The sequence below is a fragment of the Elgaria multicarinata genome, chromosome 3 (assembly GCF_023053635.1).
Source record: "Elgaria multicarinata webbii isolate HBS135686 ecotype San Diego chromosome 3, rElgMul1.1.pri, whole genome shotgun sequence".
Taxonomy (NCBI): Eukaryota; Metazoa; Chordata; class Lepidosauria; order Squamata; family Anguidae; genus Elgaria; species Elgaria multicarinata.
The window spans coordinates 128,553,893-128,574,404 of NC_086173.1; the positions used below are offsets into that span (position 1 = coordinate 128,553,893).

At 40.9% G+C, this 20,512-nt stretch overlaps 1 protein-coding gene across 1 annotated transcript in view; it reads right to left on the reverse strand.

Annotated features, from left to right (window-relative positions):
* Positions 1 to 2,835: 2,835 nt before the first annotated feature.
* The window catches only part of LOC134395538 (contactin-6-like), a 278,197-nt gene continuing 260,520 nt past the window's right edge, over positions 2,836 to 20,512 (reverse strand). The window contains exons 19-24 of the mRNA XM_063121702.1: positions 19,267 to 19,501; positions 18,257 to 18,372; positions 14,924 to 15,110; positions 8,295 to 8,407; positions 4,339 to 4,507; positions 2,836 to 3,037 (exon numbers count right to left, since the gene is read on the reverse strand). Coding sequence (XP_062977772.1) covers positions 2,883 to 3,037; positions 4,339 to 4,507; positions 8,295 to 8,407; positions 14,924 to 15,110; positions 18,257 to 18,372; positions 19,267 to 19,501 — 975 coding nt within the window. The 3' untranslated portion in view covers positions 2,836 to 2,882. The remainder of the gene's footprint in view (positions 3,038 to 4,338; positions 4,508 to 8,294; positions 8,408 to 14,923; positions 15,111 to 18,256; positions 18,373 to 19,266; positions 19,502 to 20,512) is intronic.

Below are 20,512 nucleotides of genomic sequence, written 5' to 3' on the forward strand. Positions count from 1 at the left end.
AATCAGAATGTGGTGATAGTATTGCTAGATTTGTTAGATTTCACATTCCCAGAATGCTGATTTCAATTCCTTTTCTTTTTCTTAAATGTATTACAAGAAGATGTTTGCTAGCTCTCAATTTTAAGCAAATGACTCAAAATCTACAAGCGCCTGGCTAACGGATGAGCTGCTCACCTGTTGGACACATTATGCTTCCTCCTTGCCTTGGGTTCACCTGGGATTGCTTTTAATCATGCCCTTTACTATTTGCACATTTCTGCTAATTCCTTTGACAGCTTATAGTCAATGCTTGAGGTGATGTGCTCGAGATGATATATCCCAGTGACTGACAGAAAAATGAGCCGTTTGTAAATCCAGACTTATTTCTAAGGAATTGCATATATCCACTCATTCAAGGTCTGAATTACTAACTCAATAGGTCAAGAGGTTTAATAAGATTTCTATATGCCAAGATGAGGATGGAAATGAATAGTTCATTCATCTCTCGTCCCTAAAAAGAGAGAGGAAAAAAGAAAACAAGAAATAAAGCAAGCAAGAAAAGAAAGACATCCAGTAGAGGCGGGGGATTGGTTCAGTTAGTTGGGCCCTATACATTTCTCCATCACTAAACACCTTCACCAGGTTTGTATTTCTTTTAACTGCTTCCTTATATACTAATGTGAAGTAGTTCCTGAGAGAGAGCACTAAGCCATTAGTGCTGGACTGAAAATACTACCCCTCACCTTTCTGGGTCCATTTGTCCCTCCATGAAAGTACTGGGGATTTATAGCAACCTTTGGGGGAAATGGTGCTGAATCTAGTAATTGTGTGGAGCAGGTGGGCTACCATTCTACCACAAGATGTAGTGATGGCCACCAATCTGGATGGCTTTAAAAGGGGGTTGGATAAATTCCTGGAGGCAAAGGCTATCAATGGCCACTAGCTCTGATGGTTGTGTGCTATCTAAAGTATTCAAGGCATTAAGCCTATGTGCACCAGTTGCTGGGGAACATGAGTGGGAGGGTGCTGTTGCACCATGTCCTGCTCGTTCATCCCTATCCTATGGCTGGTTGGCCACTGTGTGGACAGTGTTGGACTAGATAGACCCTTGGTCTGATCCAGCAGGGCACTTCTCATGTCCTGACCATTAAGAGGAAGCAAAAAGAGAGGCAGCTTCTTCTTCCCACCCACCTTTTCCAGAACAATGCCCTTGCGAAGGATATGATCTCATGATGTAGCACCATTTCCGTTGGGGATTTTATAGGGCAGAAGAACTTTGAACAGGTACTCACTGCAGATCTTTTGGTGGCAAAAGTTTGTAAGACACACATGCACATGCACAGAGAAATTAAATAACCCTTGCCTCATGTCAAGGATCTTAGCTTCTGTGTAAACCAAGAGCTCCTCCATGTAAATCAAATTAGTGTCCGAATACATTTGGCAGAGGAAGTGCTCTTTGCAATTCTTCTGAGCACACTGCTCACATTCCATATGAAGCATTTCTTCCCAACATCAATGCTCACATTGATGTTCTCTTATTTCCCACCTCCAGTAATCTTGGTGCTAGAACTCTCAGGAGTGAACTGAATGAAAACACCTGCTGGAAGATCCATCTCGCTGAGGCAGGATGCTATCTCTCAGGCATTGGACAATCCCAGGCCCACAGAGAGAGAACAGTGGCCACGCTACAGGGTTGGGAAGGACTCTGGACTGACACTCTACACTTCTGTTGCCTCCTGAAAACAACTCTGTTTCGAGAAGTCTTCCTCAACTGACTACCCACTGTATTTCTTGTTCCTTTGTTTATAAATTGAACAATTTTAATTTGCTTTTTTTATTCTTCTTTCTTTTACTGTTTGCACCTACTGTCTGTTCACTGCTCTGAAATCTGTGTTAGATAACTGAGTGGTATATAAATATTGTGAATAAATAAATAAAATATTCCATCTGCACAAATCCAGAGTTAATAAAAGAAAATGTTATGGTATAAAATGACAGTGTTAGGCAAACATATCTAAAAACATTGAAAACAAACATTTATTTTGTCAGTGATGGAAATATCTGATGAGAAACATAGGATGACCTATTAAGCACTTTTTTTTATGCTAGTGGTTTTACAGCTAAAGATGCATTACAATGATTAGTTTTTAAAATCTGCTAGAAAATATATTTGTAAAATGTAGACTTGTGGGTATGTCATCACTGCAGAGAAAGGTAGGACAACTCCAATCTTGGGTGAGCATGTTTAATTGCTCATGTGGATATGTTTAATATGTTATGGTTGAACATATTTCCCTTTCTGATCACAATGTACGGCACTGAAAACTTGACCATATGAAGTACTTAGACTCGTTTGTTTGGTTCTTCATCTTATACGTGGATGTTATGCATAGAATCTTCACAGCTAGTTCAACATACAATAGGGAAAATTGTAAAGAAATATTTTTTTATTAAATTTGAAAATGCAATATATATTGTTTCATTACAGATCGAAGTGAGAAATGTCATACATCACAAACAACTGCAAACCTTTTTCATACTGGTCAAAGATTTCATTGTTATTAACATCTTGTATGTTTGGGATACATACAGATTAACTAGATTTCCACAATAGATCACTGCAATACAAACTTGATTTAAAATCACATGGTTCCCTTCTGGCCCTATTCTGATAATCCAGAAATATCTTAAACCCACATATATTTTTGATATACATGACTCTAGTCAAAAGATAGCCCTGATGAGTTCAAGAGGGCTTAATCCCAGGAAACGAGGTCTAGAATTGCAACCTGAATTATATTTACATTTTAAAGGGCGGTTCATTATATTCCTCAATAGCTTCCATTTTCAGGGATGACAGATGTAACTGCATTTCAAGTGGGCTGGGGGAAATCTCCCAACAACTATGGCTGCTTGGTTTTAAAAGGTCCAGGGGCTGCTTGTTGGCTCCGTTCAATCAAAAACCCAGAGGAATTGAGAATATAAATCAGAATCAGAAATTTAGTTGCCATTATGTAAACTACAAAGTGGCAGGTGTGTGTCCCTTTGGAGCTTAAGCCTGTAAAAAGAAAAAGAAAAGAAAAGACCGCTCAGCTTTGTATGATAGAAACATTATTGATAAGTGCTGGTTTTAATGTGATTAGTATATGTCATGTTTTAAATTCCATAGGTTTTCTTTGCAAGATCCTCCTAATTTCATGTCTCTACTCTTTCCACTTTCCTTCTTGTTCTCTTTGTTTATCTAACATTCATTCTGAAAATCTTCCATTTGTATCTCTTGCCACTATGCTGTCTCTATTGCTGCTACCTCTTGTGCAAGGAATTCTTCCTCCCGCTATTCATCTCATTCCACCACGATCTTTTCCAGCCGTCTTTCTTTACCCTTCCATTGCTTTTCATACCACTGTGCCTTTTTTTGCTCTTTCCTTTGACTTCTCCCCGTTTGAGCTACTCTCAGTTTCTAAGATTCATACCTGTGTGACCATCACTTGATGACTGCATGTGTGAATAGTAACCATGGTTATAAGTCGCTAGACAGAAAGTTCACCTCGTCCCTAACAAAATGCTTTTCAATAGACAACGATCTAATCTACACCAAGCAGAATATTGCACCATGGAAGTGGTATGAAAGCAGTATATAAAACGCAGGAACCACACCAAGAAGGATATAATGGTATGAAAGTGGGATATGGCATATGTCAATGGGTCCCAACAGTTGTCCGTGAACTTCAATACCACTATAAAGCAGCAGTGTGGCTTCTGCCTTTTATATACCACTTTCATAGTGCAATATCCTGCTTGGTGTAGATTAGGCCAATGTTCACTTTTAGTTGCGTAGAAAAGAATCAACCCTTGGTCTTGCACAGCAACTGGCAAACTGTTTTTCCTCCCTTCCATCTCCCCTTCCCTTTTGTCTTGTGTTTTCTCTTTGATTGTGAGCCTGCAGGCAGGGACTGTTTCTATTTTAACCTATGCACAGCCCCTAGTGTATTTTAGGCACTTTTAAAATAGTAAATAATGAGGATTATTATGCTGAAGGCTTTGATTTCACTGTGGCCCAGTAGCTGATTTCCACACAGCCTGTACAGCTGCAGGTTTTACTTACATCAGCAAGCTGCAGATCCTCACTCAGCCCCCTGAATGTTTTATCGCAATTCTCTCCCCCCCCCCAATGTTAATTGCTTTCTCGTTTCCCAACCAGGCACGTATGAGACTGTTCCCAGCTTTACCTGATATACTATAATATCAAGTTAGTGTTAAAGGTCTTCCTAGCTTTAGTTCTTCCCAACAGTCAAGGGACCAGAGCAACAGCATTATTATTTTTTTTCTGAGGTGGGGAGCAGGAGGGAAGTAACTCACTTGACATGGTTGGAATCCTAATTTCCTCACTGCTGCTACCTTCCCCACCATCACTCACAGTTCTTATTTCTATGAGATAATCTTCTTCGAAAGGTACCAGCAGCTCAGCGGATGTATTGTTTGTCTCCAGTATATGCTTGGTGCTTTGTCGATTTTGCCTATACAAAATCTAAATATCAAAGGAGAGAAGGGCAGAGCTTGTTATGTTATTGTGGCTTGCTTTTGTAAGCTTTCTCCACATGGTGGGTTGTATTCTCGGGTCTCATGAAGTCGCTCCACAGCATATTTTCAAGCACCCTGTGGACGCATTCAGCAAAAACATGGACTGCTCCAGTTGGTTACAAACATTCTCTATGGAGACTCACCCTATGCAGTCTGAGGGGGTGGAGAGACATGTTCACAATGTCTGCCCATCATTCATGCAGTACACATCTGTCCTACCTCAACCTTATAGTCTGTCTACAGTATAACAATAAAGCAATAGTATTTGGACCATTATATGTACATGCATGTAGTTAAGGCAAACTGGTACTCCGAGAACCAGTTATCATATTTCTCAGCTCTGAATCCTGTAACACAATGGATTACGTTAGCAATTGAGTGAATCAACCTTTACAGACTACAGTATTGTAGATGACATCCCATGTGGAACTCAAACAAATGGATTTCAGAATTTTAGTCAAGTGTTTGAAGCAGCTGACCAGTCATGTCCTACAAGATTTCTCCTGTGTGCATTTAAAAATCGCAAGTAGTCAAAGAAATTAAATGACTAAGAGAGAACAAGACCTTGGAAAGCTAATATTATTTGATCAATAACGTATAGAAACTCTACAATACCAGAAAAAATGTATTACATTATGAACAAACAGTATGCCGTTAGCTTATTATAAATGTTAGCTATAATGGTAATTTTTGGCAGTGTAAAAAAGAACTTGTCACATTTCCCCATTTGTGGAGGACATGTCCAACCACAGTTACTTATTAGATGACAAATCAATCTTTTTACAGAATGAGGACTGAATTTGAACCCAATTATTCTTACTTATTCAAAAGATATCTCAGTAAAGTCTGGGGAAATATGTGGTGACAGAAGCATAAATCCTAAATGTAAAATACTAGAGATCTGATTTAACCCCCGGTCTGAAAAATAGGAGAAACTGTCCTTTGTTTCTGCCACCATGGTCAATTTCTCCTGTTATGAATAAGTATTACAGATGGTAGATAGCCAAATGTTTTGTAGAAATATGACCCAGTTTATGTCCTCTATGCCTCTATGTTAAGCAGAACAGCAACCTAGTCACCCAATTGCTTGCCTTGTTGTATTAGCAGCCATTTATGGGTCTGAGTGGGAGAATTTTATCCCTTCTTTCCTAATTGGCTGTAAGAAAAGGTATTTCTTTAGAAGAAAACAACAACAGCAACAACAACTAGGTGTAGGAGATAGCTTGTGTTAGGGAACTGGCACTCCATAGCTTGGTAACACTAAGAGATGTGATGTTCATTGGTGTCTACCCAAACCACAGCTTATCAGTTTAAGGGAAACTTTTGGGCAATGGTGGCCATTTCAACCTCAAAGGCTCAAGGGCTTGGGAGACTGACACCGTTCATTTTTGTGAACTGCCCAGAGAACTTCAGCTATTGGGCGATATAAAAATGTAATAAATAAATAAATAAATAAATAAATAAAAATAAATCCTTGGCATCCTTAAGAGAGACAGCAGTGAGGAACAAGGATCAGCAATGGAACTGCCTGTAATAAGGAGTAAGGATTGATCTGAAGTTCTGAGCCATCAACAAGCATCACTTCCTACCTCTCCCCTTAGACGTAGGAGTGGGGGGGGCATTATGTTTATTGATTTCAGCTCATACAGGTTAATTAATAAAATTGTAGCCATCATTTCAGTCCATAACTTGTGTCTCATGTCTTTATTCCAAATGTGGGACCAGTAAGATAGTATGACCTGGGACAGGCATACTTTAGGGAGCAATCCTGTAGCCCCTAGACAAGCTAGTAGACCATAAGATAGTGTGAATTCTCCCCATCTCCAAGGGTGGAGACAGCACTTTGACCTCAGAAGGGGGAGTCAGATATGATCCCCCTCCCTCAACCTCTCACAGCCCTTCAAGGTAGGAAAATCAACTTTGGAGAGGGAGGGAATGGTGAGAATGAGAGGAGACCGTTCTGATGGGTGGGAAGGGGAGGAGGCTGAAGAGGCCAGGATGCAAGCTATCCTGAACCTCTCCCAGCCTTCTTCCCTCCCCCGAAAAACACAAAGATTGGAAGACAAGGAGGTGAAGACTGCCTCTGCCACTCCTCCTGCCCTGCTGGCTTCAGCCCAGCAGGGCATTGGATACACACATAGAGGCCTCCAAGTTTGGAGGCTTCCGTCTAGTGAGGGTGCAACCCATAGGATTGCGCCCTTACATAATTAAACATTTGAATACATTGCTTACATATCTGGTTTAATTTAAATCCTTCCTAACAATAATATCCTTTTTCCCCATTCATTTTTTTTACAAAAAATAAAAATAATGTGAGAGATTTAAAGAACACAAGAAGTCACTCTTATTTCTGAAATCATTAACAGAATTATTGCTTGACTGAATACACGCAATGAGATCTAGAACACATGTGACACTGCAGAATCACACCTAGGCCAGTCACGTAGCTTCTTCAAAAAGAAGAGTTCATCTAGCTTCTTTGAAGAGAAGAGACAGAGGGTGTGTTCAGTGACACTTTAGTCCATGGAGTGGAAATAGTCTACAGATGGCTATTTGTGTGGTGCCCCTGGGCAACATGGATGTGCTGCTCTGTGGAGTGGACTATTTCCACTCCATTGAGTTGTCGTCTCTCCCCCAACCCCGTCTCTCCCCCCTGAATGGCAGCACTGGTTACTGCTTACCTTACTGGGGCACCACCATTCCATGGAGTGGAAGGGGAGGAGAAATGCACTGCACAGAGTGCCTGTTGCTGAGCGACAGCCAAGAGGACAATCCAACCTCTTGTCAAGAGGAGAGACAGCTCCACCAGGAATTATTTCTCCAGCGAAGGCCATGGTATGTCTTTTGCAGTGGCTGTCGCCAGAGAAAGAATCCACGGTGGAGCCATCTCTCCTCTTGATAGGAGATGGGATTGATCCACCACTGCAAGTGTTGCTTGGCAATGGGTGTGCCATATCTCCCCTGTCATTTGAGGTAACATGTCCAACGGTTGTTGCTGTGCCTGGCGTGGAGAGACAGGCAATGGGGGCATTGATCGGTGCTGATGCATCCTTCGCTGGAGGCTGAATGCATCCTATGTGACATATGGCAAAGGTGAGTGAAAGAGCTGTAAGCTCACACTATTTTGCACCTGGCTGTAGTTGGAGGGCCCTTGTGTTCTGGTATAAACAAAGTAAATCCTAGGAGCTTGGATTACTCTCCTCTGATGTAAGCTGTATAGCAGGGATGGGGAACATGTGCCCCTCTAAATATTGTTGGACAGCAACTCCCCTCAACCTTCTCCATTGGCTACGTGGGCTAGGGCTGATGGGAGTTGTAGTCCATCAACACATTCCCCACCCCTGGTGTATAGAACACGGTATGGAAGAACACCCTTTTTGTTCCCAAACTGAACAGCATCCACTCATCTCCCTTGTGATCTAAGCCTCAATATTTCTGAGCAATATTTTCCTTTTAAAAGAATAGATTTGTGGCACCATTATTAACGTAAGACTTGTTGACATTTTGTACTTGCTTTCACCACTAATGTGGAGACAGCCACTGGGATCTCAAGATAGCCTAATTTTATTATCTAACTGTCCATCACACATTCTACATGCTCTAAACATTGCATTTAATAAACAAACTGAAGGAATAAAAGATAATGATTTAGATTAATTTAAAAAACCCATTAATGCCTTAATTAAAATACCACCAGTCACGACATTTTCCAGGAGTCTCTATTACCAACTTACTTTGTAGCCTAGCACCTCAGACTCATTTTCCATTGTTTTCACATGTTCCCAGTTCAAGCATATCTTTGAATTGGTCAATTTCCAGGCAATGTTTGCTGGCCGTTGGCTTGGTGCTTAAATAAAAGATAAGCACAATATTAATTTCCAGTTTGGAATTGCATGAACAGTTGACATGTCAAGAAGAAACAAATGTCTGATTCAAACCAAGTCATTGCTTAAAGGCTCTTATTACAATTGCCTTTACATGTGAGGTGAATTCCATTCATAATCAGGAAAACAACAACCATCTGAAAACTACATTAAGAAATGTAAACAGATTTCACTATTAGACATTGTATACATAGAGGCCACAATTGGGGTCACTTTATGGTTTACCACCCAGATGCTGGGGAGATAGTTCATTAAAAGTTTCACACACTTTCACACATCTTTTGGCCTTCAATACCTAGCAGGCCAGGAGCCTTTGCTGGTGTTGACCAGCTTCAATGGGGGCAGAAGTTTCTTAGTTTCCTCTTCCACCCATGGCTTTCTTCTCTCTGCTGTGGACCTGGCAGCTTTTATGTCTGCTCAGCCCCAGGATTCCTGCAAATGACATCACCTCACCTCCAAAAGATGGAATAACACAGAACCATAGGTCATGAAGGCAAGGTAAAACCATCTAACAGGCTAGATGATTCCCATTGGTGGCCACTAATCTTATTCAACTAGTCCCAGTTTACAAAACTGTGAGCAAAGTGTTGAATCAAAATGAACTTCTCTAGGAGAAGTTAATTCACAACCTGATTCACACCCAATGTTCCTGAGTTATTGGACACAACTCAATCATAGCCTGATCCTACGACACATTGCGCCACACAAAGAAATCAAATAGCACTGAGTAAAATCATACAGAAGAATTTGGATAAGCAATTAAGGAGAAGATTAAAAGCCATTAAAGCAGTTCCTTTTTGTCCATGTAAAGACTGACCACAAGTTCACAGCTGGAAAAAAATATGAAAACAAGTTATTTATTTATTTATTTATTACATTTTTATACCGCCCAATAGCCAAAGCTCTCTGGGCAGTTATAACCAGATTTCATTTTACTGTGTCCAAAATTATATGGTACACCATTGTCCAATGAGTAGAAAGATAGAACTGACTGACAGGATACCTATTTGAGCCTTCGGAATCTTAAAGAACAGATCCTGACATGGGGTAGCCACTTACATCAAAAAAGAGAAAATTTGTCAACAAAAAAGAGGATACAGAAGTGCAAATAAAATAAAATTTAAAATGCATGTGCTAATTTATAAGTACATATGTAAATTTAGAAATAATTAATAGAAATACAATAATCTGAACATAGTGGGAAGACTGTGACCAGGTGTCTTGTGTGCCTTGCTAAGCGCGTTGCCGGGCAAATTCAAGACTCCTTCTCTCCCTTCTTAGGGTTCTTTATCTTTGAACCATCCCTTTAAATACAAGATGCCTTCAAATAGAGGACTGTCTTCTGAAAATTAACATATATACAGAGATGGCCACCCTATTCTTTCATGATTACGGCCAATGACCAAACTCCCCTCAAAATGCATAGTCAAGTGTCTAATCTTACTAATTTAAGATCAATTTAAAAATCTCCCTCAAGGAGAGGAGCTTTGATGCACCCCCTCTTTTCCACACAGCCAACATCACTGCCCCGACCAGCTCAGCTCTGCCAACCTGCATGCATTCAGAACAAGGTCTATGCATAGACTCCTCTATGTGATTGGTCATGCCAGTTACTCAGGGATCTTGATTGCACGGAGGGATGTATGTGTATATTCAGCTGTATATTCATTGTAGGCTCCCTGTGAAGAAATTCTGTGTAAAGAACTGTCCGTGTTTTAAAGTATTGTGCCACCTCTGTGTGGCTGAATAAGTCAGAGGCCCATCTTTGCTGCTGTGTATGGAGCCTTAAACAACTGTAGTTGCCTTGGTTACAAGGACTTATGCAGGGAGGCTTTAGGCAGTTTTAGACATTTAAGAGGAGAAGTTACCTTTGTTTTGATTAGTCAGGTGGGACAACAAGGATGATTGGCAGATAAGAGTTCCATGGGGAACATGATAGGCCAGGAGTTTTTGTTGTTGTTTGCTTTGTTTTTTAAGATCAGGGAGAATCTGTTACAGACAGAATAGCTGGAAGGTGGATAACAGAGAGTTGGGGGTTACTGGTAGTTAGTTGAAGAGAGCAGCACTCAGATCTAGGAAAAGAGAAAGCCAGGTTGAGACATCTCTTCTGTAGGGAGACCTGGAATCCCAAGCTGGTGGCTGTGGAGAACACAGAGGAAAGCTGAATCCCTTTGTATAGAGAATTCCCCAAATGTGGAGGCAGCAGTGGAACCATATGTCCCACATTCCTCTTTCAAACCTTAATTGTGCAGACGTTGGAAGACAGAGTTGGCCACATTGGAGATGGGGCCCATGGCCCTTGCCTCTATGCATTATGAATGCATGGAAGGGAATTTCTGAACAGGGCTAAATTCTGTTCCAAAATAAAATAATGTACATAATTGTCTCATTTGTATCTTAAGATAAAAAGTGTAAGTGACCCTGTTAATGGGTCGTGTAACATTTCAATTATCATTTTGTAAGCACTGTAAGTCCGATTTCTATATGTAATAATAGTGAGCACTACAGCTGGGAAATGCTAGCAGCACAATCCTATACTCTGTTGCTCACTCTTAAATTCCACTGTGTTTGTTGGGCATGCTCAGTATTCAGTGTGTTGTAGCTGCAGCCTGGAAATATAAAGTCTGAAATGGTGGGATCTATAGGAACCAAAGTTCAATTTAGTCTACAGCTGGCATGCTGCGTTTAACAAGGGAGATCCACAAGCACTTTGGAAGTTGATATTTTTTCGCGTGGATTCAGAAACATGGATGATTCTCACTTTGACATCACTCACTAAAACATAATGAATGGATTTGTCCTTAGTGTAAACCTTGATTTTTACGAGATCCCCCCTTTTTATGACACATACTTTTCATGTCGACCACTGTGATATATATATATATTTCCTCTCTTCCCTGATGATAATCTATCCTTGAGTGTAGGAGACAGCTGACTGCAGAGATGGCTCAAAAACAGATAATAGATATCTCTGTAGATCTGTAGGTGCAGCAAGTGGGCAGGTGGCAACATTGTTAATTTTCATGCTCCTAGCCTTGCAAGACACCCACCCCACCCTGCACCCAGACGGGATGTGTACATAATAATCTATTCCTAAATGTTTAGCTGGTGTCTCTATCCATCCTGAATCAGGAATGAAAAAGATTGTAACTGCTAACTCCACACAAACCAGTGGAGTTACCAGATACATCCAATGTAATTTTCATATCTGTGAATACTCTCTGTGGTACTGCCATATCTGAAGACATGCTTAATGTACATAATTCTAAATGGATATGTGCATGATGAGATTCTTGTAGGAAATAGCTGCGAATAGAATTTTACTAACATGGTAATGATTTGTGGAGCCCTCATTTGCCTTAAATTTGTGTGAAATTACTGCTGTATGGGAAGGACTTGCTGCATAACCTATCCCCCTTATCCCATCTACTTCCTCTTTGATGTGCACTGTGTAGAAGAGTGTTTATAAGGATTCTGCATGCATTGAAAATAAATAACCACAAAACACCCTTTACCTGTGCATTAGTGGCCACCTCTCCATACGTAACCTAAAAAGGAGAAAGAGTTAAACGAAAAAGGGCAAGGTGATGTTCCAATTAATTAAAAAAATATTTATTGGGTGCTCACTACTCTTATAAACCCATGAGGATTTTGAATGGAAAAGTAGGCCCATCAAATCAATGGAAGATAGGCAGAGAACATCAAGGTTGTTTTCACAGAGGATTGTAAACACTGTTCCAGCTGTCATGCATTTCCAATCATGCTTAATCAAAGAGGGAAATTAAGGGTGGGAATGTCTGCATCATAAAATCTTCTTGATTTTGGGTTGTATCCAATGGGTTATATTTAATATTAGTCTAATCTAAGTCCTACTCTTTTCAATGGGTCTTCTTGGAAGAATCCCTTTCTCCTGGATTTCTTAGCTTACCTTAGTTTTGACTCCTCACAAATATATCACAGTTCAAATGCTGTATGATTCTTCTTGGCTGTGAGTACATTGTGCCTCTCTAAGCTATTCTGAAGCAACAGATTGTACCATATCTTTGTGTGATGCTGTTGGAAACAACTGAGAACAGATATATGATCATTAAACCCCTTAAAAAACAATCTAGCATACAGGCACGTAAAAGCCTGTTGAAATGAATTAGGTTAAGCACAACTAACTCTTTGATGGACTCTGGATTTTCTATAGCACTGCTATAATGAAACAGCAACACTCATTGAGTCATTTTTTTTCCTCCTACGCTTTTAGCAACAGAAAAGAAGGTGTCCAAAGGGCTAAAGCAAACAAAAGGACATCTAAAAGTCCTTTTCTTTTCTTGCTATTCTTAGTTGCTGAAATTTCTGACATTACAAGCACCTTGTTTAACTGAAGGTTAGTAGAAATTCCAGCTGTAAATGTGATCAAGACTTCAAAATGGCAAAAGGAGTATTTCCCAAATGTGTATTTTATTTACATGTTCAATAACAATCTCCATCTTCAGAATAATTTCAATTTCCATCCCCAGATTAATTTCAAATCCATCACAGCTAGCACACTAGATTCTATAAAAAGACTAAAGTTCTTTCCCCCGAGTGTTGGTTTTCTCCATCCATATAAAGCAGAACGTGCATTCATTGTGCTTTGTAGTTCAACACATTATCCATTGTTTTAGAACTATGTCATGTTGCCTGAATATGTTTTCCATGTAAGAATTTCATAAAATTACATTGTGCAGGGAGAGGATGTAATCTTATTGTGCCCTGTGTCATCCAATAGCACTGCTTAGAACTATAAAGATATTTCTAGGAACAGAGGAACCTGCTATACTAATCAGCAGTGATAACTCAGGATTCCATACAGGAATCTTACTGGGGCAGGATCTACATTACAGCTTTATAATGGTATTTAAGTGCACTGTTGGGGCCCATGACACATCTACATCAAGCAGGATATAACACTATGAAAGCAGTATATGGCATGTGTCATGGGCCCCAACAGTTGACAGTGTACTTCAATACCGCTATAAAGCAGTAGTGTAGATCCTGCCTCCATATACCGCTTTCATGCCACTTTCATAGTGCAATATCCTGCTTGGTGTAGATCTCACCTAAGTCCTCCACTAAGATACCAAGGATTGAGAATGGGAGCTTTTGCTTGCAAAGTTTGTGCTGTACCCCTGAGCAACTTCCTTCTAGCAGTTTCCCCATAAACCCAGGATCTCATTTTGTGGCTCTTTTACTCCATTCCCCCCCCCACCTCTGAAGTAAGTTATTGCTACTTAGGTGCTATCTGACCAGTGGTGCCATGGACATTCAAGGTCTTCATCCTGCCGGGCACTGTACCACAGGGGGATGCCACATGGGTGTCCCCTAATCCCCTCTGTGGCAAATCTAATGATTCCTGTGATTAAGAATGTATAACTCAGCTGCGAAGTTGCTGCACCTTGAGAGCATTTGCAATAGTCCCTAGAGAGGAGCTGAAAACTTGCGGCACATTATTCCATGGCCAGGAGCTGGTGAAAATTAGTCCAAGACTCCAAAGCCTTGGTTGATAGCATCCACTTCCTCAAGGGGAGTGTAGCATATTAACAGTACCGAAATGCTGTGGTCTGTATTTTTAATTGTATATATGGCCACACAAATTTCTTTAAGGTTTTATTTATTGGCTGATTTATTCTTGCTTGGGGGTTATCACTATGAACTTGTTGGTAAAGCTGGGTGTCCAATGGCTGCATGGGGGTAGGAGGAAAGGAGCGTAGTGACAATAACCAAAATACACATATTTTATATTGCCTTGTAATATAAAAGCATTACATACCAAAAAAAAAACCCATAGCCATTTTCTTAGCTATCTCAGGTCAGAATCCATATTATGGCTTGTTTTGAAAATAAAGGTACACATAAAAATAGTTACATCAGGTTTTTTTGTATGCTTTTACACTAGAAAAAATGTAATTTATTTATGGAGAGTGAATCTGTCAACTTTGGTTTATCTCAGTTTTCCAGCCTAAAGTTTGTTCTGTTCTGTTTCTGCATCAGTTTGCCTTTTTAAAAAAAATTCTGCATAGAAATTTGTGTGGATGTTTGTATAAATAGCTTTGATTTTGTATGGACTAAGGACATACTATATACATTTTTTTGCAAGTAGTTTCCATTGACATAAAGGATGTTCTTCCTACATTTCTGTCACTTTCTTCTGATACACATTTTGTGCCCACTACTCCTAAAGTATGAATTTTTGGACACAAATTTTGTTCAGAAAACTGCATAACAAAATCGGAAGAAGTGTGAAAACGGAAAGACAACTGTATTCTGGTTTGCATATTGGTTCAGGAATTGTTGAAACCAAAAAAAGAAAGAAAAAGGAATTGCAAATGTAGTAAGTTCATATCTATATGCAAACAGAACAACATTCTCTCCCATCCCTAAGCTGTGTTAACTTGCTGTAGATCAGGTGCAGTTGTGCTTTTCAGTCTTTGGTTATTTCAGATACTCACGTGATTTTTTCGTAGTGACATTAACTGGGACACTTGATGGTCCAGTCCCAGCTGTGTTGTAAGCTCTCACTGTGGCAAAATACATTGTATTGGCCCTGAGGCTGGTAATGTTTTTTGCGGCAATGTTGCCATTGACTCTGACTTTGCCAGTTGTAGAATCCTTCGAATCATCCATCCAGTATAAGATCTAGAGTTTAAGAACAAAGACAGTTTGTTGCTTTTCTCCAATTACAACCTTGATTGGAAAGAAGGCAATTCAACAAATAATGCTTTAAGAGGGACAGCTGATTTGTAATTATATCATCAGGATATAAAAGCAGGCATGAGTATTTATTACATTTATTGTATCCTGAATGTAAACTAGGAATACACACACACAAACACACACATGGAATCCTTTGCATATCTCCAAAGGAGAAACTTTAATAAGGCAAGTAATGCTTAAAGCTTGTCTATAATTTCAGTACAAAAGGGGGGGGGGGGAGAAGGAAAAAAAAAAGAAATGAAAGAGGATTCCAACAGAGATCTTAATTATTATGTTTCTTGTCCATGCAGTTACAATTCAATAACTATTGACTCAGACCTTCCTTTGAGCACTAACAAATGTTTGATGTGGAAGAGCATGTGCACTGTGTGTACTATATCATCACATATTCTCATAGTGAATGCATTGTCTAACTGTGAATCCTTATGTAACCAAAGGAAGAGGGAACTATTAATACATGGAATGATGGCTAACTGTTGAAGGAGGGAAAACCAGGGAAGAGGGGAAATGAACTAAGAGTATCCTGGGAAAGGACATGGCTGTAGATGAGAATCCTGAGCAGGATCATTCCACACTGGAACATTTTGTGGCACTTCTCACTTGTTCCTTCCACTTCCAAGGTCAGAGGCAAGTGACTTATGCTGCCAAAGGAGCACCATTCATACACAAAAGGCAGGTATTACCAGGCTTGGGCAACACCAAGGTTTGCAGAAGTACAATCCATCATTAGAAAAACCCCACCCTAAAAGCAGCCCAATGGGAACAGAGCATGTTCAGGGGTCTTGAAATGCTGACTATTGGGGTCAGAGAAGGAAAAAACTAGCCGGGAGGGAGATGGAATGGAGTAATGTTGGTGAGGAGGGTGATGCCTGACTGACAGGTCTTCAGTTGGAGTTAGCTGGGAAGGCTACATGATGCCCAGACCATCCATCTACCAGGAAGGTAGAAAGACTGCTGATTCCAGGTTCTGCTGTTCCTGCAGCTCATAAAAGATGATGAATGGGAGCTTAGGGCAAATTCAGTAGCTAGAACAACTCTTCTTGTTTCTTTTGACTGCATTTACACCATCTTGTGTATTGTTTTGTCAATGACATAAGCTCCCCAGAGAGTTTCGCTTGGCACCTACATTGTTTTCTTTCCATCACCAGCTGAAGACCTTTTTATTTTCTCAGTATTTTAACACCTAATATAACTTAAATTAAAACTCTACAATATGTTTTAATCTCATGTTGTATCTTGTATTTGTGTTTTAAATTTGTTGGTTGTTTTTATGCTCTTCATGGTTTTAGTTTTTGTGAACCGCCCAGAGAGCTTTGGCTATTGGGCAGTATAAAAATGTAATAAATAAATAAATAAATAAATAAAGTACAGCTAGTGTGATTGATCCAAGGGGATTCTGATTACCAGTATAGCTCTGTGTTAAGCCTCGTAGCCAAGCTACTAGGGAGTCCTCCTGCTCTATATTCAGTAGGTGATGGCTGGCAGCAGGCCCAGCCCAAGGCAGGTTGCCCCCTGAAGCGTTGGGGATCTGCTGCACCCCCATGCACCCCTCCCCTCCTCTCTACCCCCATCCTGTGATCCCTTCCCCCCGTGGCCTCCTCCACCCCCTCCCATGCACACCAAAACAGCAGCAGCAGCTTGGTTGCCCATATGCCTCACCATGCCTCACCTCTCAAGCCTGCCCACTGCCAGGCAACTTACGTTTCTGAGCATGGACATGCACACCCCATCACCAGTGTGCTGCCTCTGTAAGATCGTTCTGCCTTCTGGAGCCATGCAGTGCCTGCATGTACATCCAATGCTGCTCCTGAAGGCAGAAAGACCTTACATAGGCAGCATGCTGGTGACGGGGTGTGAGTGTCCCCACTAAGAAAATTAAGGCAGTTGGTTGGCAGGGTCAGGAGGCAAGGCTCAGAGCAGTGAGAGCTGTTTAGTTGCTGCTTCTTGGGCCTGCTGGCTGCCTGCATGGCCGGCAAAAAGCAGCAGTCCCTGTGCAGGAGGAGAATGCCACTCTTCCCCTCCTCCTCCACCTGCTGTGCCCACTTCCTTCCACTTAATGGGAAGGCTGGACCTGGCTGGCAGCTAAAAACTATCCCCTGGGTTACCTCATTGCAGGCCTACATTCAGTGACAAAGGTGGGGTACTCTGATGCCAAGTTATGATTGGCTTTCTTTGTGAACCTCTGGGCTGTCAGGGGACAGAAAGAGGAGTAAGAATCCCGGGGTATGTCACACTATGTTCTGATTTTTTTTATTGTATTCTGTAGATTTAATTTTAAATAATAATAATAATAATAATAATAATAATAATAATAATAATAATAATATCTTATTATTTATTATTCTCCCTCTGGATCAAGGAGGGGAACAACATTGAATACAAAAATATAAAATACATAAAACTGATTAAAAACTTAAAACCAATACATTATTAAAATCCTAAAATCTTTTAAGACATTTTAAAATTCAGCTGGGTAGGCCTGCTGGAAGAGATACATCTTTATAGCTTTTTTAAATTCAGGAAGACTATTAAGTTGATGAATCTCTCCCAGCAGGCCATTCCACAGTCTGGGAGTGGCAGAAGAGAAGGTCCTCTGGGTAATGGTTGTCAGCCTTGTTTTTGTTGACGAGTAAATTCTTCCCAGAGGACCTGAGTGTGTGGGGCCTATTGTATGGGAGAACATGATCCCGCAGGTAACCTGAACCTAAACCATGTAGGGCTTTAAAGGTAATAACCAGCACTTTATACTTCACATATTTTATTGTTGTATGATACTTTGAGTCTCTTGCTGTGGGGAAATGGGATACAATCTTAACAAATAAATAAATACAAAATAATTGGTTGAAGGGAAGGGCACAGAATGCAGGGACCAATGGAACAATGGGCTGAAAAGACTTGAAGAGGGAGAAAGGAGCAGTCAAGTTCATTGTGGAGCTCAACTCTTGGCATTAAGTGAGTGAACAGATAAGAAAGGCTTAGAGTCTGGGGTACTATTGCGGCAGGGGGGAATAGATGTGAATGAACCAATCAAAATTGGGTGAAAATATCTGGAGTGTGACGTCTACCACCTCATAGCCAAGAACTCTTCCAGTATGTCTGTTCCATGCAACAGGATTCCAAGAGACTTCCATGTTGGAGGCTGAGAAGCTTTGTGCTGAAGTTCCAGTTGGTGCTATCTGTGGCCCTAAGAGAACAAGAAAGGCACTGAAAGTCTTGTAAATGCATACTTTAGTAGAGCACGCCTGAATTCAGCATTGATATCCTGAAAAGTAGAAGATGCAGGATTACAGAGATAAGTGGGATAGAAATCTATTAATTTTAAACAATCTTCAGAAATTCTATTATGATTTATGTTCCAGTCTCAAGACGCCTGGTAGCAGCAACAAATTGCTTACGATGAGGCCTATTAAGTACTGAATCACCACAATACTGTGCTGGCATTGCATACAAATTCATTACTGGCACTGTTTTGGATGGGATGTCAAATCTTGTGCGATATGGTTGATCTCACTTGCCATTTTTAGCACAGCCCCCCAATGTGCCGCGGAGGATGTTTAGGAGCCTTCAAAATGGCCCCGATTCATCTTGGGGTGCTTTGGGTGTGTGTGCCTGCCTCACCTTAGCACCAAAGCCAAGGTGATATTCAAGGAACCTGAAGCAGGTTGGCCATGGAAGTTCCTGGGTGCTGGCCTCATGGCCAGCTCCCAGAAAAGCCAGGAGAAAGGCCAAATGGCAGTCCATTGGACTCCTGACTCCCTGCTCAACCTTAAGCCCTACCCCTTCACCCCCAAGCCCCCCAACTCAGAGCCAGTGTCACTGGGACGTACCTGCAAACACGTCCTCCTCCTGGGAGGTAGGCCACAATTTAGAGTAATTGCAGGGGCCCTTTATGTTTACTATATCTATGGCTACGGGAGGCTGGGGAGGGTGGAGAGGGACAGTGAAGTGAGTCCAATGGACTCACCTGGACTCAAGGCTGGCTTCGTGCCAGCTTTCGCAGGCAGGTAGGCAGGTATGGAGGAGTGGCCCTGCACCATAATAATGTCATAAATGGTAAGGCAGGGATCACTTTACTTACCATCTTCTCCAGAATAGACAATATATATTGGGCTTAGGGTGCCTATTCCTTCATGATTGAAGACACCCACTTTCACTTCAAAAGGGAATAATGGCGTGATGCTTTCATTTCTATAGATGTATCTTGATGCCTCCACTGAGGTAACCACTGCTTTTGTCCAGCTCTTTGAGCCAAGAGGCCGGAACATAATGATGTATCCAAAACCTTCCCCATTTTGTAGTTCTTCAGGAATTGACTGCAAGAGGCATAATAATCAATCAATAACCACTTGCAAACACTGTATATAGGCTTTTAATTGAATCTTCTCCACTCTATCAGTATATTTTAGTTGCATTGATTCAGTTGGCTGTGCTTCCAAGAAGATAATAATGTTTGCTCCATCAGTCAACGTAATATTGAAAATAACAATAAAGAATAAATCTATTGAGACAATCAATTTAGAAACAAAAGACCTAATCAGCAGCATTAAAAGCATGCAGAACATAAAGTTAGAAGCATTTCATTATCATTTGAGTTTGGGTTTAATCTGCCCCCCCCCCAACAACATACACTTTACAGTGTTGAACTGCTAACACTTGAACAATTACAATGGATGTGCATGACTCATACTACATTGGATTGGATCTCCTGACATTTGTATTTTACTTAAAAGCTCACATTTATTTATTTATACATTTGTATCCCACCCTGTATCATTAAGATCTCAGGGCAGCATACATGGGATGCAATGGGGTGGGTGGGTTTCCAAATGGTCAGTGTTGTGGGTGGGGGGAGGTTAATCCTGTTCCTTTTGCCATTTTCTCAGAATCATAAAGGGACCTTAGAGATCATCTCATCCAACCCCTGGTTCAGTGAAGGAACTGAAAGATGGCTGTTCAGTCCTATAATTCCGGCAAAGAGAATTCCCCACCTCCCAAGGTAGTCTGTTCCACTGTCGAAAAGCTCCTACTGATAGGAAGCTCCTATTGTTTAGTCAAAATCTGTTTCCCTGCCATTTCTATCCATTGGTTCTAGCCCTGGTCTCAGGATCAAAACACAACAACTCCACTCAGTCCTTTCAGATAGATGAATATCACTATCATGTCTCCCCTTAGGATTCTCTTCTCCCAGCTCTTCCAATTGTTCTTCATAGAACTTGATTTCCAGACCCCTCACCATCTTGGGGAGGGGGTGTCTTCATGGTGCTGGATTGGCACTGTGTCCCTTGTAAACCCAGCACTTTCCCTCCTCCAGGGTGGTGTTGGGT